Source organism: Cetorhinus maximus, chromosome 15 (assembly GCF_964194155.1).
Source record: "Cetorhinus maximus chromosome 15, sCetMax3.hap1.1, whole genome shotgun sequence".
NCBI classification, from domain to species: Eukaryota; Metazoa; Chordata; class Chondrichthyes; order Lamniformes; family Cetorhinidae; genus Cetorhinus; species Cetorhinus maximus.
Window position 1 is genome coordinate 74,875,666 of NC_135893.1, and position 20,142 is coordinate 74,895,807.

The window sequence follows — 20,142 nt, forward strand, 5'->3', positions numbered from 1 at the left end:
TTTTATTTCAGATTTCCAGCATCCCCAGTATTTTGCTTTTATATTTGGATGGTTCCGACTGTGTTACATCAATAGTTACCCAGAAAAAGCTAGAAGAATTAAAGCCACTTCTAGTTCTGGTTAACTATTGTACTGACCTTCCGTAAGTGCCCACGGGACTACCCTCCCCTCCCCCGAGTCCCCAGGGGCCTCCCCCCACCCCACAACTACCCCCCCAATGGGACTCCCACTCCCACCCTCCACAGGATTCCCCCCCCCAACACTCGAACCCCCAGGGAAGTCCACTACAGAACTCCTCCTGCCCTCCTGGGACTCCCCCAAATCCCCAACTACACCCCATCCCAGGCCCGACCTGACCCTCCCCCCAGCTGACTACCTGACCTTCCCCCGCCAACTGCCCGACCCTTCTCCCATGACTGCCTGACACCCGCAACTGTCCGACACCATCCCCCAACTGTCCAAGCCCCTCTCCCAAGACTGTTTGACCCTTCCCTCCCAAATTCTAACCACTTAACTGACAAATCTACCTTCTCCCTGGCTTGAAAATGGCTCGACCTTTAAACTCACCCGATTTATAGTAGCTGGTGCCGTAAAAAAGGGGGCGTAACCTCCTTCCATCCGATTCAGCAGCGTTCAACTGGAGACCTCAGGAGTGCGCTGCCCTGCACAGTTCTTGCCCGGCCTGAGTTGGAAGGTCGGGTGAGACGGCATCAAGAAGATTTCTAGGTAAGAAAGTAAGAGCGGAGAGACAATCCTACTCTGATTGCTACTCTGCAGAAGTTAAGGCCCAACAGGAGCTATCACTTGAACCAGGGCAACAGCAAAACTTGACAGACTATGCTCAACCTGTTACTTGCCCTTTGGCATCTTGGTACTAATTCTCCAAATCCCTATGAGTCTGAACACGTCTAACTTATTGTGAAATGCAAGCCGATGTTGGTTTCCTGAAACACACAACAGAGTGGAGGAATGAGAGCTCCAGGGACAGGGGTACATATAGACTTTTAAGTATGGAAATGCAGGTTGCAAAGGTCATAAAAGGGCAAATAGGATTTTGGATTTGTCTAGTTGCCTTGTAAGTAAAAATTCAGCTGAAGAGAATCAAGAAGGTGAAAGAAAAATACTGATGTGGATAAACGAATGTATAGAAAACTAAGCAATGTGCTAAGAAGAGAGACATGGGATATCAAATAGAAGAGCAAGGTAGTGATGTTCAATTTGTGCAAGACATTGGTTAGACCATAGTTTAGATACCATATGCAATTCTGGGCCCGCCATTATAGGGACATTATTAAAGCCACGATAAAGGTTTCATGCCCTTCCGGGACTCCCCCAAATCCCCAATTACATCCCATCCCAGGCCCGACCTGACCCAAAGGAAAATTTACTAGGGCGACACTAGGGATGAAAGTTCATGTGAATCAAAGCTCAAAAAATTGAGTCTTTTTGACTAAAACTGTGAAGATTAATGATAAATGGGAACATAGGGACAGGGGTAATTTTATTCAGCCCCTTGAGCCTGTTCTGCCATCAACATGGTCACACCTGATCCAATCGTAAGGGTTTTCAAAATTATGACAAGATTTGAGAGGGTAAATAATGAAAGACTGTTCCCAGTGGTTAGTTAAGGCGACAAATCAAGACTACCTCGACAAGCACAAAGGTGGGTGGGGGAGGGGATGTCACTTTTTTTCCACATTAGCGGTTATAAGAATGTTGAATGTTTTATCACAAATGAGACAGAGAGAATATAAAGTCATTTAAAAGAGAATTGGGCAAGCCTATGAAGAAAGGCACAAAGAAATGGAATTAGATGCGGCTTCAGTTGAAAGGCTAGCACAGGAATAAAGTGCACAACCAGCCACCTCCGTGCTATCATTTCTATGATTCTAACAATAATGGTTATTATGCTAATTTACTTTTAATTGGTCAAGCCTATGATGTGATCTCTGAAACAAAATATACTGATACTCTTTTCATCAATTTTCTCATTAACAATGTTATTAGAATCACTATTTACAAGAGCTGATGTGGAGCTATTGCACTTTACTGACAGCAGGCACTGGATGCACACAGTATGTGTTCAATGACTGCAGATGCCATTTGCTTTCTCTTTGTGTGTGCTGATTGGGAGGCATTTTACATGTTAGCTCATCCCCAATGAATTCAGCTGCTTTTTATACAAACCAAGTCAATACCCAGCAGGGACAGATATTCAAAGAAAATAGTCACTCTTGATTAGTGTGCATGGAGCAAAACCCAATAGCAGCAACTCACAAACATTCATGACTAATGTAATCATAATACTCCCCCTGTACTGCTTTACTCGTTCTCTTGCATTCTGTGTGTAGTCCCTTAGCTGGTGATTTATTTCAATATACTTCCTTTACACTGTTCCCTTTCAACAGAGGCAGGTGAAACATTCCAATTATTCAAAGCTGCCTGTGGGAATAATTGATTGAAATTTTTATTGGATACTTGATTGGATAATTAACCGGGAAACAGCCATTGCTCAGGCAGAACATCTCGTCTCTGAGTCAGAAAGTTCTGATAAAAGCAAAAAACTGCGGATGCTGGAAATCCAAAACAAAAATAAAAATACCTGGAAAAACTCAGTAGGTCTGACAGCATCTGCGGAGAAGAACACAGTTAACGTTTCGAGTCCGTATGACTCTTCAACAGTAAGTTCTGAGTTTGGTTCGGTTCCACGGCTGTTAATTTCTGATGCCAAACTTGCCTTGTGATTCATCTTACCTACACCACTGTAGTTCAAAAATATTGATCCTCAGCTTGGTCTTACATTCCTGAAAGCTGATTAAATGTCCCATGGTTTGTGTTGCAACAAAGGGTTGTTAGTCAAGCAGCAAATACTTCCTTGTGACTCTGGCTGAGTGGATTCAAACCATAGGCTTTGATGCATATTGCGTAATAAGACTATGGTTCTTATATAACTGTTACACAGGATTACATTAAATGGTAAGAAAGAAAAGTACACGCAAATAATCCAACCTGGTTCTTAGACCCTGGTGTGATTTGGGCTGCCAATTTGGCAGTGAACTGCTGACCTAGCCTGAGAAAGCTCAAACATTTGGAAGGAAACAGACTCTATCTGTATATTATTTGGCCACCTTAGGCTGTACACTCACCTACCTGTTCTTAACTTCTAACATGAAACTGCTGCATCATTCTAACTCTCTAGTTGACTGCTAATGTCATGGCCCCAACTCTTATCTTGGCTGGAGGCGGCCCATGTATCTCTGAGGAATGTGTTATCAAAAAATCATTAGCTATTTTATTACTCTCAAATCCTTCAAGCAAGCAGTTTCCACTGTTGTGTATGTGGTTCTCCAGGCAACCAGCTATCTTGTCTAGGTAAGCGTCTCCTCTTGACCCACGAGTTACAGCTGAGAGAACTTCCTTTGTTCACCACAGCAACAGAGACAAGTTTCAAACCCCACCCCATTACTTCATATTCCCTGGCTGAAACGTTGATGCAAAGCCATCAGGTTTATTTGACCATTTTAAACCACTCTATGGACGTAACGTAATCCAGCCCATTGTAGCGGAAACCATGGTGGAAGACGTCCCATTCAGCCTCCGGGCTGTGGCAAAACCTCCCTCAATTAAATTGAAGGGTGGAAGGGGCTGATGTGGGATTCTGTAATGAGCCAACTGACACCCACCTCTGGTTGGCAGCTCAAGGTGGGCGGGACTTGCACTGTCAGGGTCCTGAATTCTGGGGAAGGCCTGACGGTGGCCATAAAAGTGCCCAAAGCGGATTTATAACACTGTCGGGCCTTCTCCATGGAACTGATGTGGGTTCCCTGCCAGTTCTCCAACTGATGGGTGAGACCTCCACTGGGCTGATTAAATCCCACCCTAAAATATTCTAACATGTTCTACATGGAAGATTTGGTGTAGCAGTAATGTTGATGGACTAGCGATCTAGGCTAATTCTCTGGGGACATGGGTTTAAATCCCACTATGGCAGCTGGTGAAATTTAAATTCAATTGGAATCTGGAATTGAAAGCTGGTCTTAGTAATGGTGACCATAAAGCCATCACCAATTGTAGTAAAAACCCATCTGAATCACTAATGTCCTTTAGGGAAGGGAATCTGTTATCCTTACCTGATCTTGCCTACATTTGACTTCAGACCCTCAGTATTTTGGTTGACTCTTAACTGCCCTCTGAAATGTCCTATTGAGCCATTCAGTTAAAGGGCAATTAGGGATGGGCAACAAACGCTGGCTTTGCCAATGAAGTCCACATCCCATGAAAGAATTTTTAAAAAATTCCTACTAAACAACTACCACAAAGATATTTCTACATATTTAAGTTCCTAATAATTTTTCCTGTCAGAACCTAAGGAGAAATGTCCACTGGGTTATCTTTAGCTCCAAATTCCTAATATGAGGTAAGATGACATGAAATTATTCTATACAAGCTTTTTGCTACTGAACACATTTGAATTGTCCTCACACAGTGGGAATGAAACAGATGAACAGTTGAAATGGAGGGGTTCATTTTATGCTCTGTTCTTGCCAATCTCTGATTTTGGGGCTGGATTTGGTGGCAAATGAGTCTCCTGTCGGATTCCTACCTAAATGCCAATTGGGGGCCTTTGTTGTCAAAAGGATCCTGATGGCATTTTAACTGGAGCTTGAGTGCAGAAACAGCCATGGCTTTTCCACAAGTATGAAATAGGATGGCAAAGACCCTCAGCATAAGTATAAAAGTTACCTTTATTAAGCCAAAAGGAGCAGAAACACTGCCCCAGGCCTCACAAGCAAAGTCGTAGCCTTCACTGCCCCAGATTCCCTGTTCCCTCCCACAAGACCCTCCCGAAGTCACCCTATCAGCCACTTAATTGCAAGCTGACTGGGGTCTAAAGGATGTCTCCTCTTTGCTGCTGGCATCTGTTAAGTGCCCTTTTCCAGGAAGGAAATGGATCAACTGCGTTTAAATGCGACCCTGAAGTTAAAATGCCCCAGAGTTGCAGGCGATGGAAACATTCACCTCTCTTTTCTGATATTTCTGAGGGCGACCATAGAGACTGAGGATGGATTTGGTAGAGTGACAAAGAAATAAAGCTATAAATTATCCAGATTGTTCAAGGCATAAATCATGCAGACAGAAATTTTAAGCAAGTCAATTTTGAGATTGATATTTGAGTGCAAAATCACTACAATCTTTCCAATTGTATTGCTTTTTACAAATTCAAAGTTGCAGTCACGTTATCGAAGCCTCTAAAACAAAAATGTTGAATTATGAACTGCATTTGGAGAATTCATCACATGCCAGCATGGGATCATCGTCAAGATGTAGGCAAGTGCATGGTACAAAAGACTCAGGTCAGAGTGACTGATTCTGCAGATTGAAGTGAGTGATTATAGTAATTGTTCCATTTTCTTTTGCAGAAACTTTGATCTATCTTCAGGTTGCGAACGATGGCGGATTTCAGAGGTGAGGAACAGGATCATGGCATGGTGTCTGCCCCTTCCTGCTCTCCACCAGCACCGAATGTGCCAGAAAAGATGTACGAGCAGCACAAGCAGCCTATTGTTTCCCAGGGTAAAGGTATAGTCATCCAATTAACTTCTCCAGCAAGAAGTGGGGACTGGGAGAGTTCAGAAGGAAATGAACTGATCTGTTCGATGGCTATCGGGGATGATGGAATAACTACGACAGTGGATAAGGAAGAGAATGTTCCCTATTCTGAGGAATGCTTAAACTTACCAGCTTCATCCCTGCCTTCCTCCCCTTCTATTTCTGGATTTTTAGGTGAATTCTTTTTACCAACAGTGTCCTCCCCTTTATCATCTTCAGTAAACTCCTGTAGCTCTTCAGAAACAATGCCTTTGATTAGCCTAGTTAAATCCCTGTCCACAGAAATCGAATCCAGAGAAACATCTTCCCTGCGGCCAAAGCCATTGTTAAACCTGGTTAAGTCTATCTCCACTGAAATTTCACGCCATGAGCCTGAAGTTACACAGTCAAAATCAGACTCCAAGCTAAACCTGTACCTTTGGCGCCAGTTCACTCAGCCCAAGGGAAGAAATGGAGATTCCAAAACAGCTCCACCGTCACCACTGCTTTCACCCACGGAGAGCAAAATTAGTTTCTTCAAAGTTCCTGAAGTAGAAGCCAAGCTGGAAGACACGAAAAGAAAGTTCTCAGAAGCTATACAAGAACCACTGAATATGCTAAGCAAGATAATTGGAGATGAAAGTAGTGGAAGCCCCAAATCTAAGGCATCACAGTTAAATACTTGTAGCACTGATTCCTTCTGTCCCTCTGGGTCTGAAGACTGCAGCAATGATATGTGTAGTAAAAACAAAAGGTCTGGGTTTGATAAGTTCAGAATGGAAATACTTAAATCAGAAAAGAGAGAGAGTGATAGACCATCTAACACAGAGACTTCTCCTGGAAGACATGCAAAAGGAAAGCAGAAGAAACAATGTCTGTCCTTTACACAGGGTTATGGGGACAACAACAGCCCAAGGTATGAGATCTGTTCGGATGGAGATGTGCTACAGATTGTAGAAACAAAGCCCAATGAAGACAGTATATTGTACAGACAAGAAGCCATGTACTCCTACTCCAGTCGAGCCTTGACTCCACCACAACCTTCTCCAAAAGTGCCAAGTAAAACTCTGATGTGTTTTGTCACTCTTGCCTATAGCTATTTTGTATTACCATTGCCATCATTCTTCTCTGGACTCTGCCTCGGACTTGCCTGTGGATTTCTGATAGGCCTGCTAATCATCTCACTGCAGACACCGAGGTTCTCACAACCCATCCATGTAATCCACCTGGGTAATGAAAATCTGCAATCGGATAACATAATTAGGGAACCCAAGGATCCTGAAATTGTGAAGGTAAAGTGTCGCAATTCTTATATTACAGACTTAATACTTTACAAACAGACCTCTGAAGTGTTATGGTTGGATTTTACCCATTTTCTTCTTTGGGTAAACACCATTTAGTTAGGCTTGACAATTCAATCACAATATCGTGAGAATTTATTTCATTAAAGGCAGTAATAAAGCATTTTTGAAGCATTTTTCCTCTCTACTGTAGAAATACTGTAAGGGGGTTGGTTAGCTCAGTTGGCTACAGTGTCGTGCAGAATAACACCAACGGCACAGGTTCCTGTACTGGATGAGATGGTTCTTGGGAGTTGCCTCCTTGCCTTGCCCCATAGTAATATGATAGCTTGAACCATGATTAGCATTCCTTAGATAACAAGTGTTACTGAGAGAGTTACTGTACATAAACTGGAAGATAATGCCAAAGGAAAAAATGTTCTGCTATTGACATTTTTATTATTGTAGGTGTTTTCTTATATAAAATTATATATTTATTTAATTTCATTTCTTTTCCTATGTCCAAAAATAATTACCTGTCAGTGGGGTCTGAAATATTCAAGCTATGAAAAGGGCATCAGTACCAAAAGTTAGTGATGTGCAGTAAGTTGCAATCAAAATGCTACCGTTGACTGCTTTATTGACAGACTCTATCATAAATTCAGACACTTCTTGCCTTATTCTTACAAATGTAGACCCGAAGCATTCAGGTACAACTTACTGTATATGAGGCGAGTTCTCTTCAGGGTCAGTGCACAACTCGTGTTTAATGCAGCAGCAAGCTCCTTTAAATCAAGCGTATAACACCAAAAGTGATCCCTCTGCTGTTCTTTTAATCTGGATGGTGGGGTGGGTGGGGGGGGGGGGTGCATATTCATTAACAAGAATGGCACAAGAGAGTTCAACGGAGGGACAGGCCACACAGTGACCAAAATAATTTCTTCTTAGTTCAATTCAGTTATTTTACTTTTGAACAAAGAGTGAGGTTGTTGCATCAAGACACAAGGAAATAGCTGTCAAATGTATTCTGGGTATTCCTCTCACTCTTTGATCTGGAAGAAATACAGGTTGAGTATAGAAAGTATTATCATGCTGCAAGAGTCACTGGAAGTTTACAGCATAGAAGAAGGACATTCAGCCCATCATATATGTGTTAGATCTTTGCTAGAGTAATCTGGATCGACCCCACCTTCTCCCTCTAGTTTTATACCTTCTTGTGATTTAAATATGCATTCAGTTTCCCCTTAAAATAAGCAATGCGCTCTACCTGTTAATTCCTGTGGATAAGCACACCCTGTGAGCAGCTAAGCATGCTCCTTTCAGCGAAATCATTGAATCTTCAGCAATTGGCAGACAGGAAGTGGCTTCTGGTGCCTGACACTCAAGTTTGTGTAGGAAGAAGGTTTCGGTAGTTCCTGCAGTTGGAGGGAGTCTGGGGCAGGGAGGGCCTATATTTTCCTTATGGGGCCTGAAGGAGAACCAACTGCTACTCCTAAAGTTAAAAATATAAACTGAATTTGGAAGGCCTCTTCAAATTCCCAATTCCTTTCACCTGCTGGGGTAGATGCACCAGCCTACCTGTACAGGCCGAGTCACTGCCCAGGCCTAGTGACATCATCGGCCCTCGATTAGCATTTGTGAATGAGAACCCCACTAGCTTCGGGGAACTATCTTAGCTGTCTATCTAGAAGCCTCACTTAAAATTGGAAAAGGTAATATTCAGGCGACATTCCAGCTGGTTAGTAACCTTGAGCATTTTAATTGCGCAGCCACCTGCCAGGCAGCTGGGGTTAAAACCTGTCCTTCCCCAGCCCTTACTGAAATCATCCAGGCACAGCACTAAATTGACAAATGTTAAAACATTTAGCCTTATTTTTAGGAGTCTAAAGTATCATGTTTTGAATCCTTGTTGCTTGTAGTTCTACATTCCAATTGTTAATACTTTAAACTTTGATCTTGTTCGCTAGGAAGGCCATGTTAACAGTTCAATCTTTGCTTTCAGTCAGTTATGCAGTTATAGGGTCAGAAGTGCATGTGATCAGTGAGTTTACCCACATATTTATACATTGGCAATTATTTATAGAGAAAATGACAAACCAAGTGCAGTTTAAAATGCTTTGCTTTGTAGCCCTGCCTTTGGTTTACATGCTCCATGCGTTAGAAGCGATGCAAAACTGGATTGTTTTCTCAGTCAGGTAGATTTAGCTAATTCACTGCAATGCTCTAAGGTGAAGGCATAGATACTTAAGGCACTGATCTGTACTGTCTATGCTGGTTTCATGGATTTAACCCAGAGATCCAACCCAACCTATATTAGGACACTAATCACTGTATTAGGCACAGATATAGTATTTTCTTTACTCTCTATTGTGGGCAAGAGTCAAGATTAGCTCTCCACATAGGAAAACCCACATACCGAGAATTGTAGGGAATCCTGAGTCTCAAATATCTGCCATGACTGCTCTCTTCAGCCAAGCAAACTGAGCTTACTGTTTGCATAGTTGCAAATGACATGCAGAGGAATTTGGTTATGCAGCAATTTTAGTACTGGATTCCCCCCACCACCGCCCCAGTCCATGTAACCCTGGGCTGTCTGCCACAGTTAGAATGAGGTTTATCAGCTCCTGTCTGGGTGAATTAAATGAACCTGAGTGCAACTGTGTTGCTATTCAACCAGGAGAGCCGTATAGCCTCCAGTGAACGTCACTGTCAGTGCCTGGGGTGTCAACAATGAAGCAAACTGAGGAATGAGATTTGTGATTAACAAGAGTGGTACAGATTGCAAATCCCCTTTAAAGAAGTGTAGCTGGGGATTCTTTTTAAGGATGGCTTACATCAGGATATGTTAGACCAAAATATGAGTCCTTTCTAACACTCCAACCAAGGTTAACAGGTCATTCAGCAGCATCATTAGGTTTTTAAATATTGGGTTGATGAGGAAGAGTCATTTACCCCAGTGTTTGCAGGATATCGTTTTAGAAACTCATTGACAAGTGGCCCAGAACTCTGCTCTGCATAGTGTAGCCAGAGCTCCAGAGGCAGGTGGCAATGTTAGGGGAGAGCACTAAGCAGGGGAACTGGTCAGCCCCTGTGGGCCCCTCCCTGCAGTGAGTAGTGTCTTTCACAAGTTGAGGGGTGGTGCCAGAGGGCATGAGGAGAGAGAGAAAGCAGCCAGGACAGGGTCAGGACTTGTGAGTAGCAATATGGCAGGAGCCCATGGCAGCTTGAAACCCCTGAAGGTGGCTAAAGAGCCAGGAAGGGGAATTGGGACCTAATCAGTCTGACTGGCAGCACCCCTGGGCCTGAGAAGCCTCATGGAGAGAGAAGGGAACAGAGCTGGCAGCAGGGCAAGGTAACACGCCTGGTAAGTGCTGCGCTGAGGAGCTGAGGCCCCGAGTTGAACAGGGATCTGGAGCATCAGCAGTGACCATTCTCTGTAAATAGTTGTTTCTTGGAGTTAGGCTTCCCCTTCACAGTTTATACAGTTTTGATGCCAGTGGAATAAAGGAACCTTGTTCTTTTTTAACCAGCATGTGCTTAAGTCATAAGTAACATGATATTGAGATGCACTAGTGCAGTGATTAGACATAGCTTCATTAACCAAAATTTCCCACCTCAGCTAAGCTGTCAAAGGGTACTGCTGGGTGAAGTTTGAGCTCTTTCCAATAGTAAGAGTTGGAAAATTGGAAGGAGCATCAATCTTGGCTATTCTTATTGAACTGTCATAATGGAGGCTTGGGCCAAGCCACCTGGACATGTCTGGGCAACATGGCAAAATGGAATTAAAAAATGATTCATTTCGGATCCCTGATGAAATTGATCCCAACTGTGGCAAAAAGGCCAGAGATTCAGGCGCATAATGAACTGGAAGAATAAGATGGGACACAGAAGGTTGAAGGATGAAAGAAAATAATGAAAGTTCAAAAAAATAGAAAATGCGGCTGTATAAAAGAATTCAGAGCATTGAGCGAAGAAGTTATCTTCCAAGCACACTAATTTATCTATGCTTTGTAAAAATGTAAGTGTTGTACACTGTCTGTTGGTTCACAAGAGAGCAGACAGGAAGCTGCTGTAATGTGAAACTAATTGCAAAAGCTTGTAACATCACTGCAAAAATTATTTTCTGATTCCAGCTAATTGGGCTCAGTACCTGGAGCAGATTAAATGTCAAAGATCAGAAGGAGAGAATATATGGGAGCTCTGCATCTCGGTGCAAACCAATTCGTAATTAAAAAAAGAAATGAATTTTCACAATTGTAACTGCGTCATGAGGTGTCAAATATCTGTAGCAGTAACAGTGGGAGTCTTCCTTATACCGAACTTTCTCATATATATGTGTTCATGTGTCTAATGATGAAGCTGGATAGTTAAAACGTTTGAAATGTTAATACTGTTCATTTTCAATCATCTGATGAGTGAGGACAATGGACTGGATTTTCATCCTCGAGGCAGGTAGCAGGAGTTGGGAAAAATCCCGACTCGGCCCACCCACCTCGGTAGAAAGTGCCCGCAAGGACGTGATTTTCATTGTTGGGGTAGAGCGCTGGCTGCAGTCAGGCCAGCCAACCCGGGAGAAAGTTTGGAGGCAGCCACAGGGGCTGCCAGGTGTGGAAACGGTTAAAAGTGTGTTGGTGCAGTGGGACTTCATCCCAGTTATGTTAAAAACAGGAAGGCCCTCTGACCCTCAACCATCACACTACCTTATCCCCTACACACACTCTCCATGCCCCATTCATGCCCCCCATCTACTCCCTGTGGCTCTTCATGCTCCCTAAGCCAAGCCATATCCCTGATCAACTCCTATGGCCCTAAAGCCCCCATGCCAAGGTATGGCACATCCAAGCCCATTCGCCATACATACACTGTATAGAACCAATGAACCCTATGGTGACAATAGAATGTGTAAAAAAAAAAGCTTTAAAAAATAGTAATTCATTGATAACTTTCCACTTTCTTAGAAAATTCTTTTACTACAGCTCAATAAAAGTATCAATCATTCAGACCCTTCAAAGTAACCATTGCTGAAACTGTAAGCACTGAGGGTAGTTAAGAGGCAACCAAATTGCTCTAGGTCTGGAGTCACATGCAGGCCAGACCAGCAGATTTCCTTCCCTAAAGAGCATCTATGAACCAGATCAGTCTTTATGACAATCAATGATAGTTTCATGGTCACCATTACTGAGACTACCTTTCATTTCCAGATTTATTAATTGAACTTAAATTTTGTTATGATGTGGCAGATGATGTGTGCCAGGTGGACCAAATCCACAAGGAAAACTTGGCTACGCTATCACAACAGTTTTGCAATTTGTATTTATTACGAGAAGATGTGTGCACTGAATTTAGACGTAATGAGTCCACTATGACCTTTGGAGATTTAAAAAAATTAAATTAAAATATTTATTAATGAAAGAAAAGATTTCAAGCACATACATAAGACTAAAATTACTTGCTACTGTAACAAATCCTAAAATTCCTAATTAACCTGACTCCCCCTTTAAGGCAACAGCCCAAAATAAATTTTAAATTAAAATAAAACAAGCCAGCAAGTTACCACAGTACCCACTTGACAGAAGAATTCCAAAAGCTTGTCTCCAACTTTAGTTACTGGATACAGCAGACGTTTGCAAACATGGCTGGGGGCTTCCCAAAGCTGTTTCATACACTCCTGTTAGATCTTACATGGCCCCCCAACATAGCCTTTCATTCTCCTTTATATATGTTTTCTCTCTTTAACATGTAAATTCCATTGTTCCATATGTCTTTGGAACTTTACCTTTCCCATAATATAAAAATCTTTCATGTTGTCAATATTGTCAGTAACCTTTGTGGAAAATAAACATACTGCTTGGCCTTGCTTATCTGGCTAGTTGTAAACACCCTAACATCCCTTTAAAATCCAAATAACCCTTTCAAAACTTATCAAAAAATGCAAATTTCCTTCATACTTTAGTAATACCCCATCCATGTTTTCTCATTAGCATTTCAACTACATTCTACTCCTAACTTCTTTTGATAATTTCAAGCTTGCAGTCTACCTGGCTCCAAATATAATTAAATCACACAAACAGAACCATCTACACTTACACCCATAAACCTACTTTACAATAAACCAGAATAATTTTATGAAAATTATTATACTTGCATAACAATTCCAGTAGCTACCATGATGGGATTTGAACCCATGTCCCCAGAGCATTAGCCTGGGATGCTGGATTACTAGTCCAGTGACAGAACCACTAAGCCACCATATCCCCCAGATCAATCAAGCAATGTTTTCCCTAGGGCTCAGGTGTTTCAACAGGCTAATGGATTTCTGGGCTCTCAGCCAAGAATACATAATGAGGCCATAAGAGGTGTGTGGGGGGCATACCCTGGTATAGGGGTATGAGGGGCCATTAGGGATAGGTGAAGGACATGCCTTGACATGTGGGCATGAGGGGCCATAGAATGTGCGTGGGGACATAACTTGGCATGGGACACATGAGGAGCCATAGGAGCTGGGTGGGGATCATACCTTGGCATAGGGTTTGTAAGGAAGAGCTTTTGAACTAGCCTGTCTAAAGGTTCCCCCATGTAGACTATGGAGCCCACAGATATCAAGGCCCCCTCCCCTGGAAAGCATCTGAGAAGCAGTGCCTATGCAGCTGGAAGCCTCTCCACAGGGTGCAGTGGGGGCACATTGTGGGAAAGTGGACAACAATTGGCCTGTTAATTACCTAAATTGGCTGCCCGCCTCCAGTTGATGGGTGGCCGTACCACTGACTTTCCCGCCACTGGGAAAATGGCCTGTCACTGGGACTCTGCCTGGCACCCCTCCTATTGAGGATCCCAGGTATTTAACCAGACCAACCCCTCCCAGCTTGCTGGTAAAATCTCGGCCATTGTGTCCGCAAAGGGGAGGGAGGCTCTCACATGCTGAGGAGACAGTGAGGAGAAGTAAATGCAGAGGTCACTGCCAGTAATGTAGCTCCAAGAACGTGAATGCTGTGCAGGAAGAAATTCAAAGATCTGATATGAGTTGTCAAGGAGTGTGAGTTTAATCTTCAAATGGCATATCCTACCAACTGTACCACAGCCTCATGCACTGCTCAATTTATCACACCCTTATTACCCACCTACCACCAATCTCTATCACTGAGATGCTGCCCGGGAAGATGGTAGTGGCTGCATGATCCAGAAACGTGCTGTTATCTCTCAGTATTCCAACATCCCCTCACACACCGTCACTGTCTTTGCTGTTGCCTGTCAGATGGCTGCAGCCCAGGCTGAAATGGTGCGGTCTGAACTTGGGCACTCTCCAGTTCCAGGGCTGCTCAATTTTGCCCCCCAAAGGCACCTGTAGTCACCTCAGTTGAGAGTCAGCAGCCTTCCACCACCAAGGCTACAGGGACTGGACAGACTATAAAGGTTAAGAGCCTCGGTCACCTTGACAACCTCAGGCAATGCTGTCCTTGCTCTCCCCTGAGATTGCAGTTGTGGCTACAGCTGTTGACAGTTTTCAGACATAGCCTCTTCTGGGAAACAAAGATGTCTCAAGCATTGATCCTTTCTGAAGTTGCTGTAAAAAAAATTGTCCCCTAAAGACTGTGGGCAGATATAGGGTTGCCAATTGTGGTTAAATGTATTCCTGGATTTTTCATCACATGACTTGCTGCCACACTCTAGCCATTAGTCGGCCAACACATTCATCCTTGACGCACTTCCTTCCTACACCAATTGGAAAGCAAAAAAAACGCATTACCCAATTGGATGATACTCGACTGTCAGCCAAATAGCCTTTTTTATCCCATTTTCAATATTTTTATATTTGATAAAGGGAAATGTTCAAAGAAAATGACAAAAAAACTATATTTTTTAATGTTCCAATTAATTTTCTCCAGGGTTGCACACAGCAGTGCCCTGGAGATTGATCTTCAATCCCTAGGGACTCCAGGTCAACCCTGGAGGGTTGGCAACTCTAAGTGGATATAGCCTTTTGCTGAGAGCCTTTCTCCTCCTTCACTCCTTCCTCTTGTCAAGTTCTCCATGACTTTTCTTCATTCCCCCAGCCATATCCAGAGGAACCTCTACCAGACCAAACATATCTTCTTTCAGCACAAGATACTTCAAGATCAACCAGACCACTCCCTGTTGAATATTCAAACTTTAGATAAGTATAGGAAAGCTCCAAAAACATGGACTATTGCACCGGGAGAAATAATCCAGCGCCCAATATCCAAGTGGTTCATGATCCCAGTGAATAGTGCTATTGGTGAGTGAGGGGTAGGGGGGTCGTGCCCTTTATGCTGTTTACTCACATCTTCAACTGAATGAGGCTAAAACAAGGCATTGTCTGGAGTGTGTGGTTTGAAAACGGTAATGCTGGCATCGAATCAGCATTACACACTTACTAATGTTATAATCTGCCTGTTCTGGATGCTGCCAGCAGTCGACAGTCTTGTGCACGCAAACCACTTTTACCAAGATGGCATTGATGTGTTTCCTGATGGAAGTGTGCGTTTGCATCTCGTACCCTACATTTGATTATTAGAAGGCCTTGTAGCCCCTAAACTGTGGCTAAATTTAGCACCAATGTTTTCAAAACTTAAGGGCAATGGGGTAGTGTGCCACCAATGGTGTTTTCAAGCTTTTTATTTGCAAACGTTCCTTCAGGGAAGTCAGTCTGCTACCTCTGCTTGGTCTGAACTGCATTTTACTCCAGTCCCAAGCTATGTAATTGGGGGGGTGGGTGTGGTTGGGGGTGGTGGGGGGAGGCGTGGAGAAATCCTTCAGCCCCTTAGCCTGGCAGAGCGAACATTCGCCCCTTCTAGAGCTAACGTGACTTTTGCTCCATTGAATGGGCTGCGTGGGGAAAAATCAGCTCTATCATGTTATTGCCCAGGCAGAGTTGAATGTTCCCCATTGTCACTAAAGCCACTCTAATGTGACCTTGCAAGCTTGTTGTAAACACAATCCTTGATATTTTTCCCTCCTAATTACCTGTAACTGTAAACTGTAGTTCTTGTGGAATCTACCATTAATGTAGCACTGCACTGGGGACTGTCGCTCTGTTGCTCTGTCGAGTCTCCAATTACAGGTGGTCATTCTCCATGATCCAGACTTGGCTGGCTAGCTAACTCCAGCAATAATGTCTGCCATTAGCAGCAAAGTGGCTCCTTTTGTCCCCAAAGCAAACATTAGCATCCTCTCCCCTCCAATAACACAAAATTATTCAACCCAAACACTATTAATTCAGAATTTTTATTTAATGGTTTACAAAAACAGCATTATTTTCCCCTGCTGCCTACATATTACAGTTGTAAATTTTCTACCTGTGCGTCGTGTGACACAGCTTGCCATAGCACTCTCCAGGTGCTCTAGCTCCAAAAGGGCTGTGTGAAAGCCAAAACTTCCTTTTGGCATCTCCAACATGCACAGAATTTGTTTATAGTCATATTGGGAGTCTGTGTGTAAAACCCAGACGAAATGTTCAAGGTAGGCCAGAGTAGGGGGAACAGGCATTTCTATTCTTTAAAGATCAACTGTCAAGTTTAAGCTTGGTGATTATCTTACAGAACAATATCATTCTTTTATTGTGCCATAAATATTATTCTTAGCTGTAATCTGTGTGAAGAAGGACAATGGTAGCCACACAATATATGAAACACCTCAGGAGCAGAAGGTTGTGGGTTCAAGTCCCACTTAAGCACAAAGATCTAGGCTGACCCTCCAGTACAATACTCAGGGAGTGCTGCACTGTCGAAGGTACCATTTTCAAATTAGCTGTTAAACTGACACCCTGTCCGTTCTCTCAGGCAAGTGATCCCAGGACACTGTTTTGAGGAGGACCATAGGGGATTATTTCCAGTGTCCTCCTGGCCAATAATACCTCAATCAATAGCACTAAAAACAGATGAACTATTCATTATCACATTGCTCTTTGTGGAAGCTTGCTGTGTAGCAATTTGACACTGTGATTCCTACATTACAACAGAGACCATCCAGGCATATTTAGCCATAGTGCATGAGGGGCCATAGGCATGTCTCTCTGTTCACTGCAATTCTGCATTCCGTGGTCATTCTTCCCTCCGTCGGTTGCTGATATTGTTGATCCATCCAGTCGGTCTCTGATCTGGCCTGTTCTTTCCTGATGTTTCACCTTCTACTGTCGCCAACACCAGACTCTCACCCCACCTTTTCCAGTGGTCAGACTTTCTCCATTTCTGCTTCTTCACTTTAACCCACAAGATGCTGGGAATCCCAAATTGCCTGTGGACAAATCCATTGGTTCTCCAGTCTGTCTGGTTGATTCGAAAGGCCCTTCGCCAGAACCTTGTTCCAAAAGCTGTAATCCTCTTCTTGGGGGTCCAGCTCTCACACACAAAGTGCAATGCTCCACACCAGGGATTTTGCAAGTTGTTTTATCAAGTTCAGGCTGATGTTAGATGCCCTCCATAGTTCATTCAGCTGATGTCATTAGCATTCCAGAACTTGTGACCACCACCACTGGCCCCAAGATGTTCTGGGGGAACAGAGCTGACTTCTCTCATGACCTTTTCTCCTATGGCATTGGAATGCTGTGGTGAAAGCAGACACCCTCCTCTGACTCCTTCCCCAAAACTGAATGGCTCTGCCTTGTCACCAAGTACATGCACCACATCTTTTGCCAATTTGTAAACTCTTTGAATATACCCACTATTGTTTAGAAGAATGGCAGGTGATCTTATTGAAAAATATCCTGAAGGGACTTGACAGGTGGATGCTAAGAGGATGTTTCCCCTTGTGGGGAAGTCTAGAACTAGGATACACCGTTTAAAAATTAGGGGTCTCCCATAAGACTGAGATGAGGAGAAATATTTTCTCTCAGAGGGTTGTTGGCCTGTGGAATTCTCTTCCCTAGAGGGCGGTGGCAGGGGATGTCCTCTCAGTCCATGCGGCATTAGATCCTCCTGCAGAATGTAGCAGGTACGAGCCACCACATCTCTGGACAAGCGTAGATGTGCACAACATTATCTCTCAGTCATCTCCAGATAGGAACGGTGTCTTTGGCAGACCACACATGCCCCTCCAACAGATGATGGCAGGTCGGCAGGACGTGGGTACTATGCATAGCCCTATAGCATTGCCCACAGAGCCCCAGGACTTCCTTTAATCTCTCACCCTGACCTCTTGGCATCAGTCCGGGGACTATGACTGCCTTTCATTCAGCTTCTCAATGAATGACCACAAGACTGTTCCCCTACCCACCCCCCCACCTCCCATGAGTTTCTGTGCAACCCTCCCCTCTTTTGCAACATTAACTCTCACCCCCACCTTCATGCTCTAGAGTCTGCGTGCATCCCCTCAACGTCATGCAAATTGAATCCCATTCACCCTTTTCTGTGTCTACATTCTACTGTTCCAGGTCAGGCTCCAGCTTATCACCTCCAATCTTCCCTCTGCCTGCCATCTTTCCTCCGAACCCCCTTCACCCTCATGTCTCTACCGTCTCACCAGCACCATCCCCCAGTCACCATGCTGGTCTCTGTTTTAGAATGCAGCCCTGCCAGACACATGCAGTACCCAATGCTGTCCTGCTGGACTAGCGTGGCAGCCACCCTGAGCAGCCCAGCTCCACATCCAAGGCAGCCATGGTGAGCAGCCCCACCTTACACCCCCAGCAGTGTGGGCTGATACTGGTATCACTGAGGAACTGGAGCAGCGCTGTTGCAGGTAGGCTTTGAATGTTGCACTCACCTCAAAGTCACAAGTGAGTTGAGGGTGGACTGTTGCACGCCAGTTATATCTGGTTGTGATTTAGACTGGTCTAATTTCCTGCTGGCGCGGCATTGTAATTGGGAGGGGGAAAGTGATTCTGGTGAGTTGCGTTTTACGAGTATTCGCGACATACTAATGCATGCAAATGGCCTTCCTGACGTGGATCAATGGGAAAGCCGACCCGCCATCATCCCGCCATGGAAATGGCAAGGGGAAATTTCCGACTTACTTTCCCACCGGCAGGAATCCAACTTTTGGCCTTTCACTGAATTTTCCACTCCTGCCCATAACGGAACCTGCCGCTAGCAGGACTGGAAAATTCCACCCAAAGGTCTTTGTGAAGTCTACAAGGAGTACCCACAATTCCTTGTCACTTTGCTCTTACTTCTCGATTATTTTGCACAGCACAAAAATGATATCTGATGCTCCTTTCCCGTGGTTTAACGGAACTGTTCCTTGCTTATTCCTGGTGTGATGAAGTATGAGAGCCTTTGATCATATCTTGGGACACTTTTGAGGCATGATTTATCAGGCTAATTGTTCCTTGCTTTGAGCAGTCTTAGGTGTCAAGAACTTTTGGCAGTGTCACCAGCTCTGAAACTAGCCAAACGTCTGGCCAAATCCCACTTCAGAATAACCGGTCAATGATTTCTTTCATGTCTCTGCTCCTCCAACCTTCAGCAGGTATGTCACGATCAGCTTGTCCCCTTGTCATCCGGTTTCTTAACTGCATGCTCAATGTCACTAAGCAGCATTTCTAATTCCTTCTCCTCCCTGGCTACTTCCTGCACTCAGATCTGGTCTGTACTGTTTAATAGGTGGATATACAATTACTGAGTCAGGCTGCAGAAGACATTCTGTGAATCATAACTGTTTTATTCCTAAACTATAATTCAGTAGAAATACCAGTTGCTGCTCTTCCCTCCTGATCCTTTCCCTGTCCAGAAACAAAAGCCCCCTTACTGGGAAAAACCCAGCTCTTAAGTTAAAGGCTTCAATGAGCGTCACCTGCTCTCAATTCTCTCTGAAGCTGGTCCTGGTTTACTCTTAAAGGGACTTGCATTTCTAAATTGTCACATACAGGTGGGCACAGTATTGCTGCCACTGTTCCTTTACCTGATCAACCTCACAGATCATATTTTTTAAATATTCGTTCATGGGGTGTGGGCGTCACTGGCTAGGCCAGAATTTATTGCCCATCCCTAATTGCCCTTGAGAAGGCAGTGGTGAGCTGCCTTCTTGAACCTCTGCAGTTCATGTGGTGTAGGTACACCCACAGTGCTGTTAGGGAGGGAGTTCCAGGATTTTGACACTGCGACAGTGAAGGAATGGTGATATATTTCCAAGTCAAGATGGTGAGTAACTTGGAGAGGAACTTTCAGGTGGTGGTGTTCCCATCTGTCTGCTGCCCTTGTCCTCAATGGTAGTGGTTGTGGATTTGGAAAGTGCTGTCTAAGGAACCTTGGTGAGTTTCTGCAGCGCATCTTGTAGATGATACATGCTGTGCGTTGGTGGAGGGAGAGAATGTTTGTGG

At 43.9% G+C, this 20,142-nt stretch overlaps 1 protein-coding gene across 3 annotated transcripts in view; it reads left to right on the top strand.

The window, feature by feature from the left end:
• Positions 1-20,142, top strand: part of tex2l (testis expressed 2, like) — a 134,821-nt gene that overhangs the window by 38,121 nt on the left and 76,558 nt on the right. For all 3 annotated transcript variants that reach the window (XM_078558666.1, XM_078558667.1, XM_078558668.1), the window contains exon 2: positions 5,421-6,881. In XM_078558666.1, coding sequence (XP_078414792.1) covers positions 5,451-6,881 — 1,431 coding nt within the window. In that variant the 5' untranslated portion in view covers positions 5,421-5,450. The remainder of the gene's footprint in view (positions 1-5,420; positions 6,882-20,142) is intronic.